Below are 23,280 nucleotides of genomic sequence, written 5' to 3' on the forward strand. Positions count from 1 at the left end.
GGGCTTGAGAGTGGTAGTTGCATAGGCTGTCAATGGATGGACAGAAAGTTAAATTTAAAGTTTAATTTTAAAAGTTTATCATTTGTATTCTGGAGATGAACAAATGTCTTAGGGTTTGGAACGAGATGAGTAAATAATGACAGAATTAAAAATTTTGGGTGAACTATCCCTTTAAGCAAACAAACAGGTAATTATTTGGTCCAGTGGTCTTTTCAGAAGTTTGAGGTTAGTAAGTTATTTAATAATGAAAAATTATTAGAATCCCGAATAAAAAGTATTGTGGTTTCCACAAAAATATTAATTTCAACATTGATAATAATGTTTCTTGAGCACCAAATCAGCATATTAGAATGATTTCTGAAGGATCATGTGACACTGAAGACTGGAGTAATGATGCTGAAAATTCAGCTTTTCCATCACAGAAATAAATTACATTTTAAAATATATTAAAATACAAAACTTTTACTTTAAATTGTAATAATATTTTACAATATTACTGTTTTTACTGTATTTCTTAGTCAAACAAATGCAGCCTTAGTGAGCCTAAGAGGATTTCAAAAACATGAAAAAAGCCAGAAGTTTTAAGGAACAGGTGAGAATGTACAACTGTAAACACCACACACTGTCAGTCTGTTATAATGGTTTGGTGTATGGATGGGAAAATCCACTTTCAAGCTTCATTCGATTCCAAGAGTCGGGTGAGACTGATGCGTGTTAACATTCTGATGACAAGGAAAATCAAACAATACTCCAGCAGCCATCTGGGACAAGGCTCTGGTGCTGAAGACATTTAACGTGCCGTATGTTAGCAGTCGCTCTCCGTCTGAGGCTCTTGTGCTGTGTGTGAGATGCAGAGAACCGCACAAGTTAAACAGTGTGGGCTGGAGATGTACGAGACTAAACAAGCAGAGCTCTGACATGTGATACATTCTTGAGATTAGCTTTAGGTTTGGCCCCTATGTTGTATCTCTCTCTGGGACCGCATCAGGTAAAATACGTTTCAAGAAGCAACTTGCCTAAAGCCCCTGTCTGTAGTGAATCACAATCCATGGCTTACTATTTCCTATACTGTATAATGTATGTTAGCCATGCATTTTGATGAGACACTGGAGCGAAAATCCTCTGTGTACAATTTTAGACAGGAACATCTGTTCTTAGGCTTTATTGCCCTGGGCTAGTAAACATCCACCTAGCAGACACCTAGCAATGCCCTAGCAACCAACCAGAAAACCTAGAAAGCTTTAGCAACCACACAGAACACCTAGTAACCACCTGGCAACCAACCAGAATACCTAGATACAACCGCGAAATGCCCTAGCAATGACCAGAATCTCTCGCATGGCCATACCAATGACCTACAATATCTTAGCAACCACCCCAAATACCTAGCAACAACCTAGAAATGTCCTAACAACCAGTCAAAATACCTAACAACCACATATAACTGCCCTAGCAACCAACTAGAATACCTACCAAGCATGCAATGCCCTAGCAACCAACCAGAATACCTAGCAACAACATAACATGCAATTTAAATACTTAACAACCACAGAGCAACACTCTAGTGATCACCTAGAAATGTCTTAGCAATGAGTCAGAATAACTAGCAACAAACTAGCAATGCCCTAGCAACGACTCAGAATACATAGCAACCCCCTAGCAATACCCAAGCAACCACCCTTAATACAATAGCAACCACATAGCAATGCCCTAGTTACCAACCAGAATACAATCACCCAATACCTTAGCAATAACCCAGAATACCTAGCAACACCAGAACAACCACCTAGAAATACCCTAGCAACCAACCAGAACACCTAATAATAAGCAACCACCCAGAATACCCTAGCAACCACCTAGCAATGCCCTAGTTACCAACCAGAATACCTTAACAGTGACCGATAATATCTATAGCGACTACCTAGAAACGACCCAGAATACCTAACAACCCGCTTTATATTGCTCTAGAAATACTAGCCACATGTGATCAGAGCATTAGTTAGAAAGCATTACTGTTGTCCAAAATGATCTTACAGTACAGTAAACATGTTATAGGAACAACCTACGGTTAAGTGTCCTGCTCAAGGGCACAATGGTGATCATTCCTGCATCGAACCCATAAGGTTTGATCCTCCAACCTTTCAGTTACCACCTCAGATCGTTGCCCATTACATCACACCACCCCATTATGATCTCACGTTTCACTGCATTGGCGGTTCCACGCTGAATGTGTGTGAAGCTGCATGTTACGCGAGCACTCAGGGAAGCTACTGATCTCAGTTCAGGGTGAATGTGTGTGTCTGTATGGTTGGTTATGCAGTAGGCACAGTGCTGGCTGACTGAACAGCAGACTGGTTATGCAGCAGATTTCAGGTGAGAGAATCAGGGGTGTTGTCAGGTGTGGGCACCTGCACCCAGCCGAGCACCGGTGCCTAATGACGGCTCTTTTAATGAGCGCTGATACATGATGAATGCGGCCATATGGTCAAACAGCCTGCCGAAATCAAGCGCACAATTTTCTTTTAGCATTTAGCAGAGGTAAAGAAGCGATCGCACACAGTGGGTTCGTGAACAGCAGGGACACGATGTGACCTTCATTCACCTTGCAGAGATTCTGCATTTTTTACATATACAGTTCAAGAAGATCATGGCCTTTTCTTTACATTACCTGCAAATTAGCTAATGTTATGCAGCCTAATTAGCTTTGTTACAAGCTGCACTATTTCAGTGTTTTGTTGCAGTGCTGGATCATTCCCTGTGAACGCCCAGTAGTCAGTAGGAAATCTAGGAGATAACAAATGGCTGACAATCCCATGAGGCATTAGTGAGGTATGGAGATGCATGGCAAAACATCAGAATATGAGCGTCTGGGAGATTATATTATGAATCTAAAATGCATGATTTTTCTTCCTCTGTGCTTCAGAACTTACACCAGTCAAATATTTGGACACACATACTCAATCTTTATTCTATATTTATCTTACTATTTTGCATATTTTGGAATAATATTGGAGTCATCAAAATGATAATATAACACAAATGTAAGAATGGGAAGTATGTAATGACCCAAAAATGTAAAATAATTCATAACTATCTTAGATTTTAGCTTTTTTTTTTTTTTTTTAGATTACAGCTGGGCATTTTAAGTTTTGTGGATTTTAGTCCATGCCCATTGGCTCTGAAGCCATCTATATGCTAATGTTCCTCATATACATTTTTAAATTTACAGTCTTTCTTTTCTAAGAAATCAGACTCAGGATCAAAAATATCGATGACTCTTGTTACACAACTTTCTGGTAATGAAATCTGCAACTTGCAACTGACTATAGTGTAAATTAAATGTATTTAAAACACTTAAGCATAAGCCTTTAACATTTTAAGAATCATATATTCAGTCAAGTGAGGCCAAACTTTTGATTAGTGGTGTAGATGCAGTGCATAGATCCAGAAGAATCCCATCGGATACTCTTTAACAGTTTGGAGCTAGTGCGGTGTCGTTTAAAGAACGATTTGTTCACTCACCCGTGAGTGACTGAATCAGCACATCGACAGCACACACGTCACATGGCTAGCGGTTTACCTTTTTCATCCAATTTGTGATTGATTCCTAAATTACCGATCTGATCAAATTACCCAGATAGCTGCGCATGTTTAACGCCACTCTGCTCCGACAAATTGATAACAGAGAAAAGACAGACAGCGACTTTGTAGGGATGAGAGCCTGAGGTCTAATCAGGGCAAAGCCTCTCTCTGCAATAATTACACAAATAACCAAGCAGAGTCACTCAAATTTCAAATTCATACTCGCTCGTTTTATTTCAGTACAGCCGCTGAATGCAAATTAAAGTATGCAGAGTCAATGCTATACATATAGGCCTACACTATCATGCATTTCTTTTTCATTCTAATGATACGAATTTACTATTAAATGACAGTTAATGACACACACTGGCCACTAGTTTCATATAATAGCGGATAAGTGTGAAGTTTCCAAAATGTATTTACAGATAGCCTAAGTCATATATAGCCGAAATCATAGGTCCTACAACATGTCCAGTGTTTGCGTGTTCCTGACAGACAGTGGACATTTTACAGTGATTTTCTGCAGGTTACATTGATACACCAGTAGGTGGAGACAAGTGACTGTCTTTATGAAAACAGTTATGAGTTATGAAAACAACTCACATAAAGTGAGCTACCGTGTTTCAAAGTTTGAGAGATCTAGCAAAAACAACCACTGAGTTACTGATGCTCAAATGACCATCCCTGGTGTCTAATTTATTTTCATGATCTGAGGTAAATTATCACTTTCAGTATGTCTATAAAGGTCACGCAAAATTATATTCAAACTCATATCAGACACGTTTAACAAGAAATAAAGCACATTATTAGTAGCTGAAGTTATAATTGCCATAGTTTTTATGTTGTTGTTCCAGCTGTGACGTCTCATAAATGGAACGCCATTTCTTCTGAAACAAGATCCCCTGTTTCTCAGCACGTGTCACCGCCACGGTTGGTTAGGACAAAAACATAAAAAAAAAAAATTTATCGCATGTTGCTGTGTTGCATATGGTTAGGAAACATTGTTACAATGTCTCTACAGTGTCTCTGTGGTTTGACACCACAGTTCAGTTACATTATGAACATGATCCATCCTAAATTGTTAATCAATGACGTATACTTTGCACTCTGGTCACACTTACTATAGTAGGCTATATATTGCATTTCTGATAGCAATTCCTCCTTTTCACTCAGCAATGTGACAGAAGCATGTTTCTCAGCCTGTTTTTTTCTCCATCCTCACTAAGAGCTCCGTTAAATACCGCACCGAGCATTTGGTTCCGTTAAAAACTCCATGTCCTCCCGCATTCGTAAGACTAAATAGCATTTCAATCTGATCTTTGCTATCCTCCATCATCTCTCCATGCCCCTCTCAAATCTCCCAGTAATCCTGTTTAGTCAGGCTGTGTGCGTTTCTGTGAAGTGTGTGCGCGCGTTCAGAGATAGAAGGAGGTAGAGGAGGTGCGAGCGAGAGAATTGGAGAGCAAGCGAGAGTGTGTGAGCAAAAGAGAAAGTCGTTCAGCTGTATCAGAGTAGCTGGGGCCATATGCTATTCCTTTTCCAGTTTCCCAGCATGCCTGCTCAAGCCCTCGGCGCTTCAGGGAGAGACACTCACTTAGGGGATGTGAACGGAGTCGCATTGTCCTCTTACACCAGATGTTATCACGCTCACTAATTGGCTCGGCAAAAACAAAGCAAGAGGATGGAATGCCTGGCCCACAGGAGCAGTACACAGCCTTTGCGCCCAGAGCACCAATAACAATCATACAGACCTCACTGACAGCCCTCTGAAGCAATTAGCAGTCCAGACATACAACTTCCTCCAGCTCTGCTTGTTCCGACGCAACATGTCAGTTTTTTTTATATATATCATTCGTGGTGAAGCTGTAATACAAAATAGCATGAATAGTCTTCAAACAGACCTCGAGCGGTTGGCAACGCCGATACGAGCAGCTGAACTGAGCTTGGTTTTCAACATGGTGGATTTCCTCACTGTCCTCAGGTTTCTTGTTATTGTAACAATTAAGGTGTTTTCACAGCCATCCTGTGCAGACACAACTGCTAGAGCCATTACAGGTTTTACAGTTGAAAAACAGAGAGAAGGACGGAGTAAAGTATGTAACTTCCAACACGTGTACTCATAGTCATGAACAGCAACATTATCACATCTATTATATATATATATATAAAGTTTGGGGTCCGTATGATTTTTAATAATGATTTAATTATTACTTTTATTCAGCAAGTAAGCAAGTACACATTTAATTGGTCAAAAGTGACATGAGGCAGTTGTGACCTAATTGTTAGAGAGTCAGACTTGGAACCCGAAGGTCGCAGGTTTAATTCTCAATACCGGCAGGAAATGACTGATGTGTCCTTGAGCAAGACACCTAACCCCCAATCACTCCCCAGGCGCCCACTGCTCCTGGTGTGTGTGTGTGTGTGTCCACGGTTTGTAGTGTGTGTGTGTTCACTATTTACTACTCCTAATGTGTGCGCAACATGGATGGGTTCAACGCAGAGGTCCTTCACGTCACTTCACTTAAAGAACATACATTGTCACAAAACATTATTCTTGCAAAAGGATAGTCTATTTCAAATAAATGCTGTTGTGTTTAACTTTATTTTCACCTGAAAATCTTTTTTAAAAAGTATTATGGCACCCACAAAAATATTAAGTGGCACAACTATTTTCAAAGCTGATAATAATGTGAAATCAGTATATTACAGGGATTTCTGAAGGATCACGTGACACTGAAGACTGGAGTAATGATGCTGAAAATTCTGATCACAGGAATACATTATATTTTAAAATATGTTCAAATAGAAAACATTTATTTTAAATTGTAATATTTTACATTATTACTGCATTTTGGAATAAATAAATTCAACCTTAGCGAGCATTAGAAAAGATATAGTGTATTATTTATATATGATTTTTTTAGATGAAAACCATCTCAGACTCATTTAAAAAAATAAAAACTTAATAAAAATAAAAAGCAAAGTAAATATTTAAAATTACAACATTTTACACATAAGGTGTAAATGATTTAGGGCCCGGTTTCACAGACAGGGCTTAGATTAAGCCAGGATTAGGCCACAGATCAATTAGAACATATGAACATGCCTTAGAAAAACACATTACTGGTGTGCATCTTGAGACAAAATAATGGCACTGACATATGTCAAGTTGTTTTCAGTTAAAACAGCTCAATAATGCAATTTAGTCTGGGACTAGGCTTAAGCCTTGTCTGTAAAACCAGGGGAATGGTAACCAATCACCACTTAATCATTATTTTAATAAACTCACATTCGATCTGGCTCCATTCTAATATTTAACGCCCACTTTTCAGCATCCAATCAATTCTCAATGGGTTAAATTCAAGCCCCACCCTGATTTTTTTCACATTAAATACCGTTTCACTCAGAAATATGTCTCGTGATGCAAATTCAATTAAAATGGTTTGCGTTTTGTTTCTGAAGGCTCTGTTCTCTGGTTCCATGTCAAGTTCTAGTGGCGCTACCCCTCTAAGTGGTAGCAGATGTCTTGTGAGAGTGATCCAGGTCTGGCACCGTTAGCTTGGTGTAAGAACGGTCCAGGTCTATTTCAAGGGTATTCACTTTGATTGAGAATGTGAGAATTTCACTGTGATGTGTAATAACCTTGAACAGTGTAAAGAGAAGCAGCACTCTGAATGTCCTACATCACTCTTGGTGCTTGTTCCACAGCCTGTGAACTTGGTAAACTATTGGTGCAATCCTGCAACATAACCGAAAGTTCTTGAACAAACTGCTTTGCATATAAACATGCTCATCGGTCTTCATACAGCAGACATAGCAAGTGTGCATGTGTTCAATTTATTTTCATTTAAGGTTATGTTTGTGAGGCACAATATGACTCTGGCTCATCCTGGATATTACGCACAACAATATTTCCATTTCTGCTCAAGTTTCACAGTTTTCTAAATCTGTAATTAAATTCAAAGTAGTCGAAACACTAAACTCATCAATGCAGGGTGTAATTCGATGGCAAACGTACATTTTCAATTGTATTGCGCTGAAATGTTTTAGCAGAACTATTATGTGTAAATCATTAATAAAAAGATGTGTATGTAAATTGTCCCATTGAATTTAGGTTAGAATGGTTTTACGTTCAATGAACGCAGAAATTGCTTCTGTCATGCTTGTATTTCATGAACAAGTCCCAATAAAACTGGGAAAGAGCAACAGTTTTTAATTACAGTTCTAGATAAGAGGCTTTTCTCATCTCAAGTGTTGGAATTACTCCAGGTCAATATTATGCATTAATTTTCAGTTTGGTGGTATAATGAAATTACATTTTAACATTCAAGATACAGTTCTAAGTATTTTAATTTTAAAGGGTTTGGTTTCAGTCTCTTCTCTGTGCTGGGAACTCAACTGGGGCTGTCAGCACAGAAAAGTTGTATTCTGTCAATCTCCTGTCGTTCTATGATAGATTGCCCTTTGCGAATGAAAATACTGTCATGCATGTCAAGTATGGCTGATCTGGCCATGTGACTGAAATCTATACCATATAAACGACTGTATTTCAGTACTATGAGGCAAACAAGGGTTTAGCCACTGCTGTTAGATACCCAGCTAACAGGGAATGTAAAATTGGGTATCTTTCGACTCGGCATGCTGCACCGAATCTAAAGAGACCAGTTTTATGACTTTTGACCAAACCATTAAACAATTATAAGCAAAAATGTCAATTTTACGTATCTCCTGGCCACTAGGTGGCACTGCGGCAAAACTCTACATGTACCTATAGGTCATGATTGTCATGATACACAAAGTTTGGTTACATTATACGCTAAAGCATTTTGGCGTGCTCTTCGTTGAATTTTTGCGCGTGTTATTCAAGAACGGTTTAATGAATCAACTTGACTTCGTACATTTTTGTCGATATGATTAAAAGATGGTCTGGTTAAATATCCGGCCTAGGAGGAGTTTAAAAAAAGTAGTTTTTTAGGAAAATTCAAGATGGCTTAAAAATTCTCTGAATTTTAGCTAATATTCTGGCAAAGTTCTGAACAAACGTTCATCCAGTAACATTAATAGAATGTTCCTTTAAAGTTATCTGGCCTTTAATAATGTTCTAAAAACATTAGCACAAAAATTGTATTCATATCGTTCATAGTGCTGTTTTTTCTGAAATGTTTTAGTTGGACATTCATCTTAATTTTTTTAAATGATAGCTACTAGCCTACTTATTTCAGAATATTCAGAGAACATTCAAAAGTAACATTCCCATAATATTTGAAGATTGATCAAATGGAATTTTTCCTTAAGGTTTGCATAACCAAGAAAAAAAATTTTTTTTAAAGGGGTGGTAAAGCATGATTTTACTTTTCTAAATTTAGTAAATGTCGACAAGCAAGAATATATGAGCGATAGTGACTCATTCACTGATTAATTTCCTTAAAGGGGTGGTTGAGTATGATTTCACTTTTCTAACTGTAGTTAGTGTGTAATGTTGCTGTTTGAGCATAAACAACATCTGCAAAGTTACAACACTCAAAGTTCAAAGCAGAGGAAGATTTTTTGCTTTTAAAGAAAATGACTACAACAAACGGCTGGTAGGGACTACACGACATTCCTTCCGGGTTAGTGACATCAGCAACCCTAAAATGTACATAAACCCCGCCCCCGGGAACATGTCCATGTTGAGAAGAAGTGTTGTATAAGAGTACATTTGTGAGTCAGCTCAAACCTTAGCATAGGTTTATGCTATACGAGCGATTTATAGATTATCATGACAGAATATCCTAATTGAAGATATTAACTCCACATCAGCAATATAAATCCATCAACTAACCATTCAGAGACGTCCTGTTGCATTCTACGTGTTGTCACTTCTTCTTGAGTCTCTCTATCTTTGTCTGACTCCATTTTAACATTAAAGACAGAACAGTTTCTGTCATTTTAGTGTGTGTCTGCGTGAGGTAATCGCAGCTGCTAACACACACAAGCTCTTGAAACCCCGCCCTCTGCAGCAGCTCATTTGCATTTAAAGGGCCAAGCACAAAACAGTGCGTTTTTGCAAAACGTGACAACTTTAACATGCTATATAAAAATATCTGTGGGGTATTTTGTGCTAAAACTTCACACACACATTCTGGGGACATCAGAGATTTATTTTACATCTTGTGAAAATGGCATTTTACCACCCCTTTAAATGTTTTTAAAAATGGATTTTGAATGTTCAGAGAACTTAACTTAATTAAGGAACTTAATGGGAACGTTAAGAAAACATTATTTTAGCCTATGTTAGCCGGATACATCGTTCTGCAGGCAAAATGCATCTGTTTTTAAGCTAGTAGATCAAAAGTGTTTAATTTCAAACCAGATTAATTGCATAACTACGCCTGTAGTTAAGATGAGTGGGGAATGCTAAACTCACTCACTTTCTCCAGGTATTATAAAACTTCCAGGCAAACAGACTTATGCATACATGTGACAGAAAAGCACATTCGTGACCCTGACTTTACAGACAGACGGTATCCTATTATGGCGCTTGTATCAGCAACTGTCAATCAGCATTACTGGGCAAATATAAGCTGCAATCAACCAATCAAAAGAAAGCACTGATTAATTCACGGGAAAACACTGTGACTGTTGGACCTGAAGGAGAGAAGAGAGGGAAATGAACACCAGGTGCCTGTGCAAACCCACAGTAAATGGACTGTGCAGAGAGAAACGAAGAGAAGGAGAGAACGCCTGAAAGAGTGACAGACAGCTGGGTAAACAGAGAGTTTCATGGTACCTGCTCTCTTTAGTTACGCTAACATTTCCATGATATATCTGTCTGGGTAAAAACAGACACTGATGAAGCTACATGCAAGAAATAACCATCAACAGTGCATTCGTTTCAGCTGTGTAAATACAGTTCATGTGTTGATAGCGCTACTTCTGCTTAAAAAACACGTTGTGACCTCAGATGTGGGTCTAGTACATCTATGGTTTATCTGACATGCATAGTCTACTTGACGGAAATAATTAGCAGTGCAGATGTTTGAAAAGAACAAACATGATGAAGCAGCTGGGAGTGAGAAGCTGTTCACTCACACTTCAAAGGTTGAAGGATGTCATAGCACTGCCTCCTGCTGGAGGAATGTGGCAATACTGAGATAACTCAACCTGTTCGTGTTATAGGTCATTTTTTGATGTTAAAATACTTTGCTATCCCATGTTATGCAGCGACTACCATAAGTGAGCCATTTGCTGATTTGATAAAAAAAACTGTTTGCCTCTGTAGTGCTATCAGAATAATGCTTGGATAGAGCTAGCTGTTAGCATCCTGTTAGCATTTGCTCAGCTGATTCCCATGGAAGTAAGTGATTCTGCCATCTTTGCTGAATAAAAGTTTGTTTTGAGACAATAACTTTTGCCATAAATGTCAAGTGGCTTAAATTTCGAAGGCTACATCCGCGCATTTGGTCGCATTTGTCGGCAGTATGCGTCATAAAGGATGTCTTATTTCAGAAACAATTTTAAAATTTACTCTTATTCATAGAGAGTTGTTAATTGTTGTAATTTCTTAATGACTTTGCAATGTAGTGGTCAGATTACTGAAATTAATCAGCCTCAATGACGTATGTGGCCAACAAATGCAACCTCCGGAGGACTCGGCCTTTGAAATGAGACACAGCTAGGCTGCGTCCGAAATCGCATACTCTCTTGAGTAGGTAGCCTACTTATTTTAAATAAGTAACGACTTCTAAAAAAGTATAATCTAGTATGAGTGTGTAAATGTAATCCAGACGTAGGCTACTACATTTGCCATGTTGTCATTATCATGTGACCTTCCAGCGTCAGTTACGTTTCACTTCCATTCACAAATTCTCTCCCGTGGCCCCATTGGGATAGTAAAGTGTTCATCATAAGCACACTTCAGAATCTCGCCGGAAGAAGTAGGTCATCCGGGTACTTTTTGCCTACTCTTTTATGAGTGCTGTGAATAATTTGGACATACTTCTTTTGTAACATATTCGCCTGCTATAGTTATATAGCTACAGTAGTAGGGAAGTATTTATTTCGGATGCAGCCCTAGAGCCACAGAAAAATGACGTCCTGATGGCACATCAAGAACCCTCAAAGAAATCTTGTGTTGAGTTTTAAGATTTTGTACGTTTTGGAATTAAATGAGTAGCCTAGCCTACTAATTAGAGTCAACTTGAAATAAAATATGACCCTGTTTACTTTTGTAGTGCACATGGTCTTATTGCGAATGATTAATCAGTGCATGATTTCAAAGTAATTCATTATATTAATTATATGAATTATTAATTACTTTGAAACCAATTATTTTTAATGACAGGCCTATATTGATGAGCAATTTTCAGCATCATTACTCCAGTCTTCAAACAATGTCACATGATCTTCAGAAATCAATCTAATATGATTTGGTGCTCAGCATATCTGACATATCGCTTGAGACTTATAAATATTACAATTAAACTTTATTTGGAGTACTTCTTTATTGCACAATGCACATTTCTTAATATTAATAGTATTAATAGGATAGTATGATCTCTGTATAATATCGGTCTTTAAATGCAAGCGATTTAAGTGTACCATAAAGTATATTTGCAATAGTACCACTTTAGCACAATCAAATATACTTATATCTTTAGTTGGACCTCAGCACTATTTCCGGATAACATTAAGAACAAAATCAGATGTTCCAATTTAGCAGACTTGAAGTATACCAATTTACCAATTTAGTATATTAAAAAGTACAATTGCAGGGTATTTATATTAAGTATAAATAGGCCTACAGTATGTAAATGTATTTGTAGTCTTAGCATTAAATAAATGTATTTCAAATACATTTTAGTAGCCTATATTTATTTTTCACTAGGGTATATATATATATTAGGCCGCATGCACAGGCTGTCAGATAATGTATACCAATATCCAAATAGCTATTTAGGCATTGCTTTAGCAAACTGTTTGTTTGCATTTGCAATATGTCACATTACGGAAGTTGGATTGCGAACAGCAAATCCTACAGAAGAGCAGAGGTGAAAAGTCAAAGAAAGCAGAGTATATTTCTCATAATAGTGCCTCTTAACCTCTCAAGCATGTTATTTGTTGAGGCGTAGCCATTTCATTTCATAAAAATACACAGGCTGATTTCAGATTTATAAAGCCAAGTGTGACGGTGACCAGTAGCAATGGCAGTCATCTCAGCGGGACGTATGGAATGAAAGAGGAAGTTGGAAGTAGGGCAGTACATGATTAAGGAAACAGAATATTTTCCCTTCATGTATGTCTCTCTCTCTCTCTCTCGCTCTCTCTCTCTCTCTCTCTCTCTCTCTCTCTCTCTCTCTCTCTCTCTCTCTCTCTCTCTCTCTCCCTCTCCCTCCAGAGATTCATGAGTTGCAGTTGTCACCCCCCCCCCCCAACTTCCTCCATTTTAATCAACAGGATCTATTTACAAAGCCGATGCCTCATGAATAATTCTACAACCTCTTCAGGACAAAACATTGACTTCCTCAATGCTGGAGTTGATATTTTGGTCATGAATCATTTAGAGATCCGTTGTTTGTTGCTAGCGCTTAACTTCATATTTTCCCAGTTATTTCTGAGGCGTTTGTATTTTCCATTCACATCACGATCATCCTCTATGTCCCATATTTGCCAGTCCTCTCAGTTATCAGTTATTCTGTTTTTTTTGCAATCCTTTGCATTACAATACCATAGCGGACTGTAATTGCATACAGTCATCTTCTGGCACATTATTTATCATATAGAGCCGCAGAACAAGAGATAACATAATAGCTTTGGCCAGCTGACAACCTCCAATACAGTGGCTGCAAATTGTTGATTGTCACATAAATTATTTTCACATTCATAATGTAAATAGGGGAGGGTGTACAAGGAGAGTAAATTTGATGTCTTGAGTCATTATTGTTTTTGTAATTTGTAATAATGAATCTCTGGATTGTTGGGAGTGCAAATGAGCTCTTAATTTAGAGACTAAACATGAACATGCATTTTAATGACATCATTTGCATACATTAAGGCGATAAATGTGGCGTCCTGGCACATTGGAGTGCTCAGGATTAATTGCTCGGTTGACCCGCTAAACAGAGCAGTTTAACATAGTGTGTTGTCACTCACTTATCCTTTCTGCCTCTCTTGATTAGTAACTTTTAACCGGTCGGGAGCATCGTCTGAGTTATTCTGCAGGGAGATTTTTCTCCAAAACTGCTGCGCTGGCTCTGCTAGATGACAGTGTAATAGAATTTCTTAGACTTAAATAAAGAATACCACAGCTGTGTCTCTGCCGGATTGCTGATGTCCAACTAATCAAATACAGTTTTATAAATTAATAAAAATGTTCAGCTTCAATACAACTTAAGCGCCAACTTAAAACATTGGTGACATGCTGTCGGTTCCTACAAATTCAACTTACTTTTTTGTGACAGCATGTTGTTAATTATCTTCTTTATTTTATTTTTTTGTGAGACTATAATATTTTAGGTTTTAGGTGTTGTGGTTATACTTTAAAAAAAAGGAAAAAGAGCAATACATAGGCATATGGTGAAACAAAACACTCCTCCAGGTTCTGACAATATCATAATAAAAAATATTCTTAGAATATAATAGCTCTCTGCAGTATTACAAATAGCTGGGTCCGAGTCCACCTTTGTCGAGTCCGAGTCGAGTCCAAGTCCTTAACAACCGAGTACAAGTCCAAGTCCGAGTCCAAAGAGGGTCGAGTCGGACTTGAGTCCGAGTTCTTAACATCCGAGTCCGAGTCGAGTCCGGCCGAGTCCACAAAGATTTAAATTATTTGAAATTGACCTTTCACAAAGACCCGCCCCTCTTGGTTACTGTTGCTACGTCCGACAAGCCATTCCTCTCTCACTCCACATGTTCTCGGTCGGAGCAAAGAGGACACTAACAATGTGCCAACAGACAAGACAGAGCAGGGTACTTTTGGTTTGAAATAAAGTCTCAGCTTTCAATTTTTTTAATTTTTATGAAATTCAAACGGTAAATACTGTTTTGTGGTGCTTTAATGTGTAGGCCTCAGTTCAAGCAGCACGTGAACTGATAATCTCTTCTAGTTATAGCACAAATTTCTAAAAAAGAAATCAATACACACTATTTTTCAAGTTCAAGTCCACTGCCTTTAATCTACTAACTGATTTGGTTTGTTTGTCGAACAAAAATGGCGTGTATCTGCATTATAATTGGTCAGATCACCTGTCAATCAGGTCTCAACACTGAGCTCTTAAATTAATATTTTAAACCTTACAAAATGATTGCAATGTATAGTTACATTCATACGTTTACCTATTGTACATCTTTTAGAATCTGCAAGGTAATGCTTAATAATGCAACACGATGCATTAAGAGCCAGGGGTAAACTTTTGAGCAAGATGATGATGTTTAAATTTTTCTTATTGTGTTGTACATGCTAATATCTTATTTAGCCTCTGAAGGGTTGGACTAAATTAATGAATGCATTTTTAAACAAATAAGACCAATTTACACCAATGATCCAGTTCAAAAGTTTACACCTCTTGGCTCTTAACTGATGCTTCCTTCTTGTGCATCACTAAATGTTTGCAGGGTTTGTAAAAGTTGTGTATGAGTCCCTCAGTTGTCACCAGTGTGAAAGTATGGATCTTACAATCATAGTCACTGCTAGTAAGGAGTCAAATATGCAGAAGATGCTGGAAAAGCAAAGAATGTGCAGGAGCTGGATGATTTTTCCTCAACCATTAAAAAAAAGAAAAAGAAAAAAAAGTTGTTGATCATTCAGGTAATGACACAATATTAAAATCGAGCCTATGTAATTTGTCTTTATTTTGTGTTTGTATTTTATTTAGGCTATTAAACATCTGTTATGTGAAAAAGCTTTTTCAGGGTAGTACTAAATAGAAACAATGTGTATGATCCGTCTTATTAAAAAACATATAAAAATAACATTTTGGAGATTCTGCAAGGAGTATGTAAACTTATGACTAAAGTATAAATGCAACAAAAATGATAACATTATCAGACGCCAAAATGTTGCTATGGTTAACACGTTCTTATGTTGCTATGTGTCAAATCATCGCAATTTCATGACTCAAAGGACAAAAATTAAGTGGATTCAATCCCACATTTAAATGCAGTTATCACTCTTTATAATTTACAGTGTGAATGTAACCACTGGTCCTCTAGAAGTATGAAAAACAAAACTATTTAGATTGTCAACAGCGCTCCCTTTAAGCCATCACTTACCGCGTTCGGCACTCTCCCTAAAACTCTCGTCATAAACACTGACTGAAGTTGTCCGCACTGCACAGTGAATATCTTATTTATATTGCGTCTAGAGAGACTTTGTCTTTTATGAGGGGATTTGCGAAAGGATAAAGCTCGTGCTGATTCTAAACATACATTTTGAGCGAATTATTCGCATGCGGACTCTAAAACGCCTCTGATTTGCCACTGTGTTTATGCACTTAACTGTGATTGGCTACAATGCTCAACGCTGAAACAACGTTGTTTCGTTTCGTTTTTGAATAAAAAAAATTCACAAAATTTCGTTTTGTGTCATCCAGTACCCGGACTCGACTGGACTCGGACATTTTTCCGAGTCTAAAATGTCCCGAGTCCGTGTCAAGTCCGAGTACAAATTCATTCGAGTGCGTGACAAGTCCGAGTCCATTCAAAATTGGACTCGAGACCGGACTCGAGTCCGAGTCCGAGTTCGAGTACCCCAACTCTATGTAATACTGCAGAGAGCTGAATGGAAAATATTGTGAATATTTACTCAAAAAAATCAAATGCATACAAAAAAATTATGTTGTCTAAATTTTCCCTTTTTTTCCCCCTCATCTTATTTTCTAATATTGGATAAAAAAAAGATATTAGCTTCATACAAACTATATATTTTGCATGTAATATCATTTAATTTCGAAAACAACAACTTGTCCCAATAATGTCATCGTTTTACACAAAGGGATCAGTATATTTAGGGGTTCTTGACTTTATATATATATAAAAAACTCAGACTCAGAGGACTTGTATGTTGAAATGACGTGACGCTCGTGCTCGTGCTCGTGATGTAATTAGGTCCGCCCTCACGCGCTTTGAAGATGGCAGCCGCCGTAAATACACCGACACCTGAGATCGGGACAACGAATCAGACTGATGATGGTGGATATGACCAAAAATGTATTTTCTGTAAAATCGTGAAGGGGGAGATGGGAACTGAGCTCCTGCACAATGTAAGTATGCTGTCAGTGTTTTATCTAAGATAACACATAGCCTAAGTGACAGTGAAGATAAGAAAGTGATCATGAGGCTAAAGATCACAATGCAAAATGTTTAATGAAATCGTGAAGTAATACACCGACATGTCTTTAATTCTTCAAAGTATTATTTTGCGTTTTAACTTTGTCAACAACAACAACAACAAATTTATGAAGGTTAGCTACTGTTGGTACTAAATAATAATTTTACTACTAAAAATAGCAATGTGATTAATTTGCACAGCCATCGTCATCCACTATGAATACTAATAAAGAAATGCTGCATATTAATATGAATTTGATATGGTTTTACAATAATTCAAGTAATAATTTGTTGTTTATTATTAGTCACATAAGCACATTTAAAAATAACAGAAGTTGCAAAAGTGCTAAAAAAATTACTTAAAGAGAGACACTGTCACTGTTATTTTTTTTATTTTAAATAAAACCTTTCTCTTTTCAGGATGAGACTGTATCCTGTTTCAGAGATATACACCCTGGAGCTCCTCATCACTATCTGGTTGTGCCAAATAAACATGTGGGCAATTGCAAATCTCTCAGAAAAGAGCATGTGCCATTAGGTAAACGCGCTGTGATTTATCAGAGACGGGTGTAAATGTTTAGACATATCTGACAGTGGCTATTCTAGAGCCTTTCTGTAGTAACAATCAGAAGTCAGTTTTACAATTTACAAGTAGTCACAATTCCCAATTTGGTTACACAAACTCTAGCATGCATGTTTGACTAAGCAGTCATCTGTGTATAATCTATTTTTGTGGTTTTTAGTGGAGAAGATGGTGGAGATGGGGAAAGAGATACTTCAGAAGAACAATGTAACAGATTTAAATGATGTTAGGTAATGGATGAAATATCTTATACTTTGCCACTTATACTAAAATCAACTTCTTGTTCATGTAGCATGCCAATTTATGCCACCATGTCAATCGTATTTCCAAGGTTTGGCTTCCACTGGCCTCCATTCTCCTCTGTCACACATCTGCATCTCCATGTTCTCGCACCCGTCAGTCAGATGGGCTTCATGTCACGCTTGGTCTACAGGCTAAACTCGTATTGGTTCATCACGGTAAGCAATCAAATCAGCCGCCCAACAATCCACCATTCCCCCTATCCTCCAAGCGCACAAGTAAATTACATCCACTAAAACTAATAATCACATTACCTTGGAGCGGGTTATTGATGCATTGACAAACAAAATGTTTTCTGAGCGTAGCAATTCATTACGCCTGTTGAATGAGACCTTTTGTCTTGTAATTGGAACAAGCAAATTGTATTAAATTAAAATGGACAATCTACAATGGCAGGGGATGAAACCCTGTTTTGTTTTTGCCAGCACTAGTAGATGCTGCTTGATGAATCTGTGTGTCTTACCAGTTCTACCACTGCAACGTTTTTCTTTACGTTTAAATAATAGAATTGTTGATTTACCCTTGCTTTTGAGAATGCAAATGATCAATGACAAGTCACATTTATTTATGCGCTTGCTGTGCTTTTTACAATACAGATTGTTTCAAAGCAGCTTTACAGAGATAACAGGAAAATAATGCAACAAAGTTTGTTTCCAGAAGACAATAGCGTCACAGTCCAGCTTAAATTCTGTGATGTTATTAATTGAGTTCATTTATATATATATAGCCGCTCTGGAGAAAACTGTGATGTCATCGCTCAGCTCAGTTCAGATCTCATATAATGGTGTCAATGGAGGCAGATCAATATTATTGTTGTAAATTAATTGTTAAATTTAATGTCCCCAACTAAGCAAGCCAAATGGCAACAAAGGTGAAAAAGGCGATATAAAAAAATGAAGCTTCAAAAGTGTATATATTTTTTCAAATAATTTTGTTTTCAAAATTGATGTAATGCATATTTTTGAGCCAGGAACAGTGCGTTTAAACAACTATAAGTTCAATAACATTTCAAAGTGTTTAAATAAATGTTTGACTTTTTTTGTACAATAAAATATTTGTAAATGTATATTCCTAATTTTATTGTGAAATCTTAGCACAGTAAACGTTTAAGTGTCTACAGTGCCTAACACATTATTTTGAGGTTGTGTATTTTATTTTATTTATATTAATTTATACATTATTGCATTCTAGTGGCAAGGTATTTAGTATTTTTAGCATCTGTATATATTTATATTACCTCAATTCATAACATAATGTTTAATATTATATTTTATATAGAATTTCTTCTTATTAAAACACCATTTTAAATAGCCACCTGACATTTTGGGTGTTTAAGATACCAAAATATAAAATAATATTTATTATTTGAATGTACCGGTACTGAAAATGAATTCAAACTAAATGGGTTTTACAGAATGAAGTGATGCATGTCAAATATTTTAAAAAGAAGTAATGCACTTGGACACAAAAATATGCACGTCATGTCACTGACCCAAATGTATAGCCAACTCTTGTCTGTTTTCACTTTGCAGGCAGACCAGTTACTCCAAAAGCTGAACTCTATGAGCTAAATGTACAGGAAGTGAGAGGAACTCAAAGTACATTCATGTTTGAGATGCCCAGAGCCACGTTACACATAACGACAGTCCAAGGCAATCTTGTGATGACACAGACGAGTGCCTCGGGGTTATAATACTCATTAATGCTATGTTAGTTATATTGTCTGCCTGACGGGCTAATCAAATTTGCATTCATCTTTTACGGTGTACAGTTGGGTTTCTTTCAGTCTTGGTCAAATAAAATGATTTTTAAGGATACAGAGCAGTGACAAAGACTTTTTAAAATATGAATGATCTGAAAATGGCATTTAAGCTCAATAATTGGATTTAGCTTAGCCCAAATCCACTGCCGAATGATTTCAGCATCACACTTAATGAAATGTTTTGCCTGTTTGTGCCATGACATAGATTTTACTGTATAGATATAAAACATGTATGCCTCAGATGTATTTAATTATTGAGTGATGTAAAGTTGTATTTGCACTGTATGATGCGTGTAAGCATGTAAACAAAATAAATAACCTACATAGGTTTTATGCTTTTTAATCGTTTTTTGTGTGCTTCAAACGTATCACATGATCATCACTCTAGATATACTTTATATTAATTATATTTATAATAGCAACTCCATACACAAAAAGTAGACATGTATTTTCTAGACAATGCTTGTAATATCCTTGCAAGTGATTCATCATATTAAAAAATTACATACAAATAAAAAAAAACATATTTTTTTTTAAGTTTCAATAGTAAACCATTGTGTACCTTAACACTGTGCATCAAAGTGATGGCAATGTGATTATGGTTAAGTATTATGGCTTCTCAACTCTACAATGTTGCATGTTATTGTAGGTGTTCATCTCTAGAGGGATAGTTCACCCACAAATTTAAATTCTGTCATTATTGAATCACTCTGAAGTTTTTCTAAACTTGTATGAATTTCTTTCTACCTGCTGAACACAAAGGAGGATATTTCGAAGAAAATGGGTAACCAAATAATTGATGGACCCCATTGACTTCCATAGTATGGAGAAGAAACACTATGGAATTCAATGGGGCCCATCAATTGTTTGGTTACCGACATTCTTTTTCTTTTGTATTCAGCAGAAGAAAGAAAGTATAAGTTTGGAACCCTAAATTATAAGTTTGGAACAGCTTGAGGGTGCATAAATTGTGACAGAATTTCAAATTTTGGGTGAACTATCCCTTTAAAGGTGAAAGCGTGCATTTTTGAAAATACATTTTTATCATATCACAGTGCAGTGACAATTATATTAGTGTGCAGAGATATCCAGAAATAAGTCATTTATAGGTTTCCCAGTTGTTCCCTGTTAAACCAAAGTTGGTCTCCTAACTAGACATCTATCTGGAGAGTATACTCAAACCCAGTAAATAGACAGCCTAACTGGGCTGATGGGCATTTTTTTTTTTTTTACGAGGAACATGTGAAAAGTGTCAGCTGTTGCTTTGCTTTTATAGCATCCCCTCATAACCAATGGTATGAGATGGGGACGGGGCTACTTGTTTAGTTGACCAATGACAGATGAGTGTTTTGAAATCTTATCTAAAACATTATTTTTCCAATTCCACTTGGTGGTAGCCTGGGAAAACCCAGACCACTCTAAGTTGTAACTGAGTTAGGGTCTGGCAAAGCTCCATAGACAATTCATTTCCACAGGGGCGTCACCAACGGACATCGGATAGATCTAAAACCAATCAGAGCGATGAATGACATGACGTATGCAGAGCGACGGAGAAACATCTCGAGACTCTCAGCAATTCTCTGTTTGTGTTAACGAAAATGACAATTTTAAATCGCTTGAAACAGACGCGATAGCTGATTCGAATGAGTGATGTTGTGATGTTCCACGGCGGCATCCATCTTTGTAATGTACAAAATCTGCGTCACCGTCTCTGCTCTGTCGTCATCGTGTAAAGCCCGCCCCAACGTTTCTGATTGGTGCCGCGATTTCGACGGATTGGAAATGGGTTTCAATGGGCTCTTTGCCAGACCCACTTGCAGAGCAAATCTAAATTTGCCGGAAGTGGTCTGGGTTTTCCCAGGCTAACTTGGTGGTACAGAAATGACACACTTTGAAAGCATGAAAAGGTAACAGAATATGCCAGTTTGCTACATTTAACTTCATTACACTCAGTTTAAATCTCATCAGAAATAGTTTCTTTGGCCAAAAAAACTGACTCCTCCTAACCCCTGTTCAAGTAAAATGGATGCCTATAAAGGAATGTTGGACAATAATATTGACTTTGAGGCACGTGGTGTCCAACACTTCTGTAAATCACTGTAACAAACTGATGAGAACGTCATCATCTCTCCCCTGCCACAGCATCTCTCCTTCAAAGTGCACCAGCCCTTGCTTGCGTGCCCGCAGAAGAACTCCCACCAGTTTATCAGAGATGGTGACGTATCTCTCAAACAGCGTCCCGAACCGCACAGCCGGCCTGCCGTCGTCTCTGCTCTCTCCGATCTCCTGAATGACCTGGCAGAGCTCAGTGACCTCTCTGCTGATGTGGGAGTGGGCGTCTTTTCCCCTCTGTTCTGTTTTCGAGCCCTCTAAAGGCCTGCCGTAGCCCTCCTGTCCTCGCTGGATCTGCGGGGGAATCACCTTGCCGTTGCTGAAGGGATTGTGTTTCTGATACTCGCAGTGGTCGTTGGACCATTTCTGCCAGTTCTCTGTCAGACCTTTGACAGACACGGTGCAGGTCTCTGCCCTGCCGTCATTACGCTGCGCAGGTGTTTCGTCCGTCTCCATGGTGACCTTTGGCTCACAGGACGGCTCTAGTTTTCAGCATGCTTCACTGTTGGCACAACAAAGGCTGCGAGTGAGAAGATTGCATGTCGTACAGGCCTTAAATAACTTAAAGCCTCATGAGGTCTACAAGTAAGACTGACCCAATGTAATCAATACTAGTCTGTGCACTTCAACTAAACTATATCGTACAGATATTTTGAGTTATAGACTATGAAATAAACACTGATCTCAGAATTTGAGGTAGAACCACACAAGTGTACTACTGTACTGTCATTTTGGAATTTTAAGAAAAAATGGCCAGGACACGGTTATTATCGTTAATTAAATGTAAAACTATTAAAAACATTTTTGTTCATTGACATAGGGCTGAAATAAAATATAAATATTAGATGAATACCTTCAACTAAACAAAAATTTGTAATGTTGCAACTAACTGAAACAAGTGTCAGATGAAGCAACTAATTATTAAAACTTAAACTGAAATATAAATAAATTAAACCTAAATAATATATAATGAATACAAATGACAAAAAAATAATGAAAACTTAAAATATAAAAAGACAATACAAATGATAAATAACAGGATAAATATACAATTTTGATTACGTGACATTTCAAAGATTGATTATTACTATGTTCATCAATTCATATGAACTGTTTATGGAAATATTCCATGTTCATACTGAGAAAAAAAAAGAAATTATATTATAATGATCATAATATAATAAACCTGCAGATGGATATTCCATTTTAATAATACATCCTCAAATGTGGACAATTCTGCAACCTCAATTAGAATTCTATTTAAATTGAGAAACTGATTTTCTTCCTAATAAGAGTTAATTCACAAAATTCAGAAAGATAGACATTAGAGATATTTTTCTCAGTTCTATTCTGAAGGTCGCAGTCCTGCATAAAACGGCACAATATAGCAACAATACACATATATACAACAACAATACGAGTCTATATCACAGTAAAGCTTAGTTTAACAATTTAGTCGACTTTAGATTTATTTGACATCGAAATATATTCATCACACGTTAAGTGTAGGCTACTATAACACCTTACCGCCCTTGTTTGGCTTCTTGTGAATGGTTGTCATGCTGTAACAGCGAATGGAAGTGGATACATTACAAGTTGTGAAGTGGATACTTTTCTGACGGCTTGTGAGTGTGAT

General features: G+C 37.2%; 2 protein-coding genes across 3 annotated transcripts; one reads left to right on the top strand and one right to left on the bottom strand.

Annotated features, from left to right (window-relative positions):
- The first annotated feature begins 16,665 nt into the window (after window positions 1-16,665).
- hint3 (histidine triad nucleotide binding protein 3) lies at window positions 16,666-19,882 on the top strand. Its single transcript, XM_079627169.1, has 5 exons — window positions 16,666-16,820; window positions 17,308-17,425; window positions 17,631-17,700; window positions 17,802-17,928; window positions 19,303-19,882. The coding sequence occupies exons 1-5, from the start codon at window positions 16,689-16,691 to the stop codon at window positions 19,339-19,341; spliced, it is 486 nt and encodes a 161-aa protein (XP_079483295.1). The 5' UTR covers window positions 16,666-16,688; the 3' UTR covers window positions 19,342-19,882.
- LOC307006321 (actin-binding Rho-activating protein) lies at window positions 19,859-23,275 on the bottom strand. Of its 2 annotated transcripts, none has more exons than XM_079627170.1 (2): window positions 23,172-23,275; window positions 19,859-22,146 (listed from the first exon to the last, which is right to left on the bottom strand). In XM_079627170.1, exon 2 carries the CDS (start codon window positions 22,098-22,100, stop codon window positions 21,627-21,629), a length of 474 nt encoding a protein of 157 aa, XP_079483296.1. In that variant the 5' UTR covers window positions 22,101-22,146; window positions 23,172-23,275; the 3' UTR covers window positions 19,859-21,626. The 2 variants fall into 2 exon arrangements, with proteins under 2 accessions (XP_079483296.1, XP_079483297.1); XM_079627171.1 differs by having other exon boundaries at window positions 19,893-22,164; window positions 23,172-23,206.
- Between the last annotated feature and the right edge of the window lie 5 nt (window positions 23,276-23,280).

This window comes from Phoxinus phoxinus, assembly GCF_949152265.1.
Source record: "Phoxinus phoxinus genome assembly, chromosome: 10".
Lineage (NCBI taxonomy): Eukaryota > Metazoa > Chordata > Actinopteri > Cypriniformes > Leuciscidae > Phoxinus > Phoxinus phoxinus.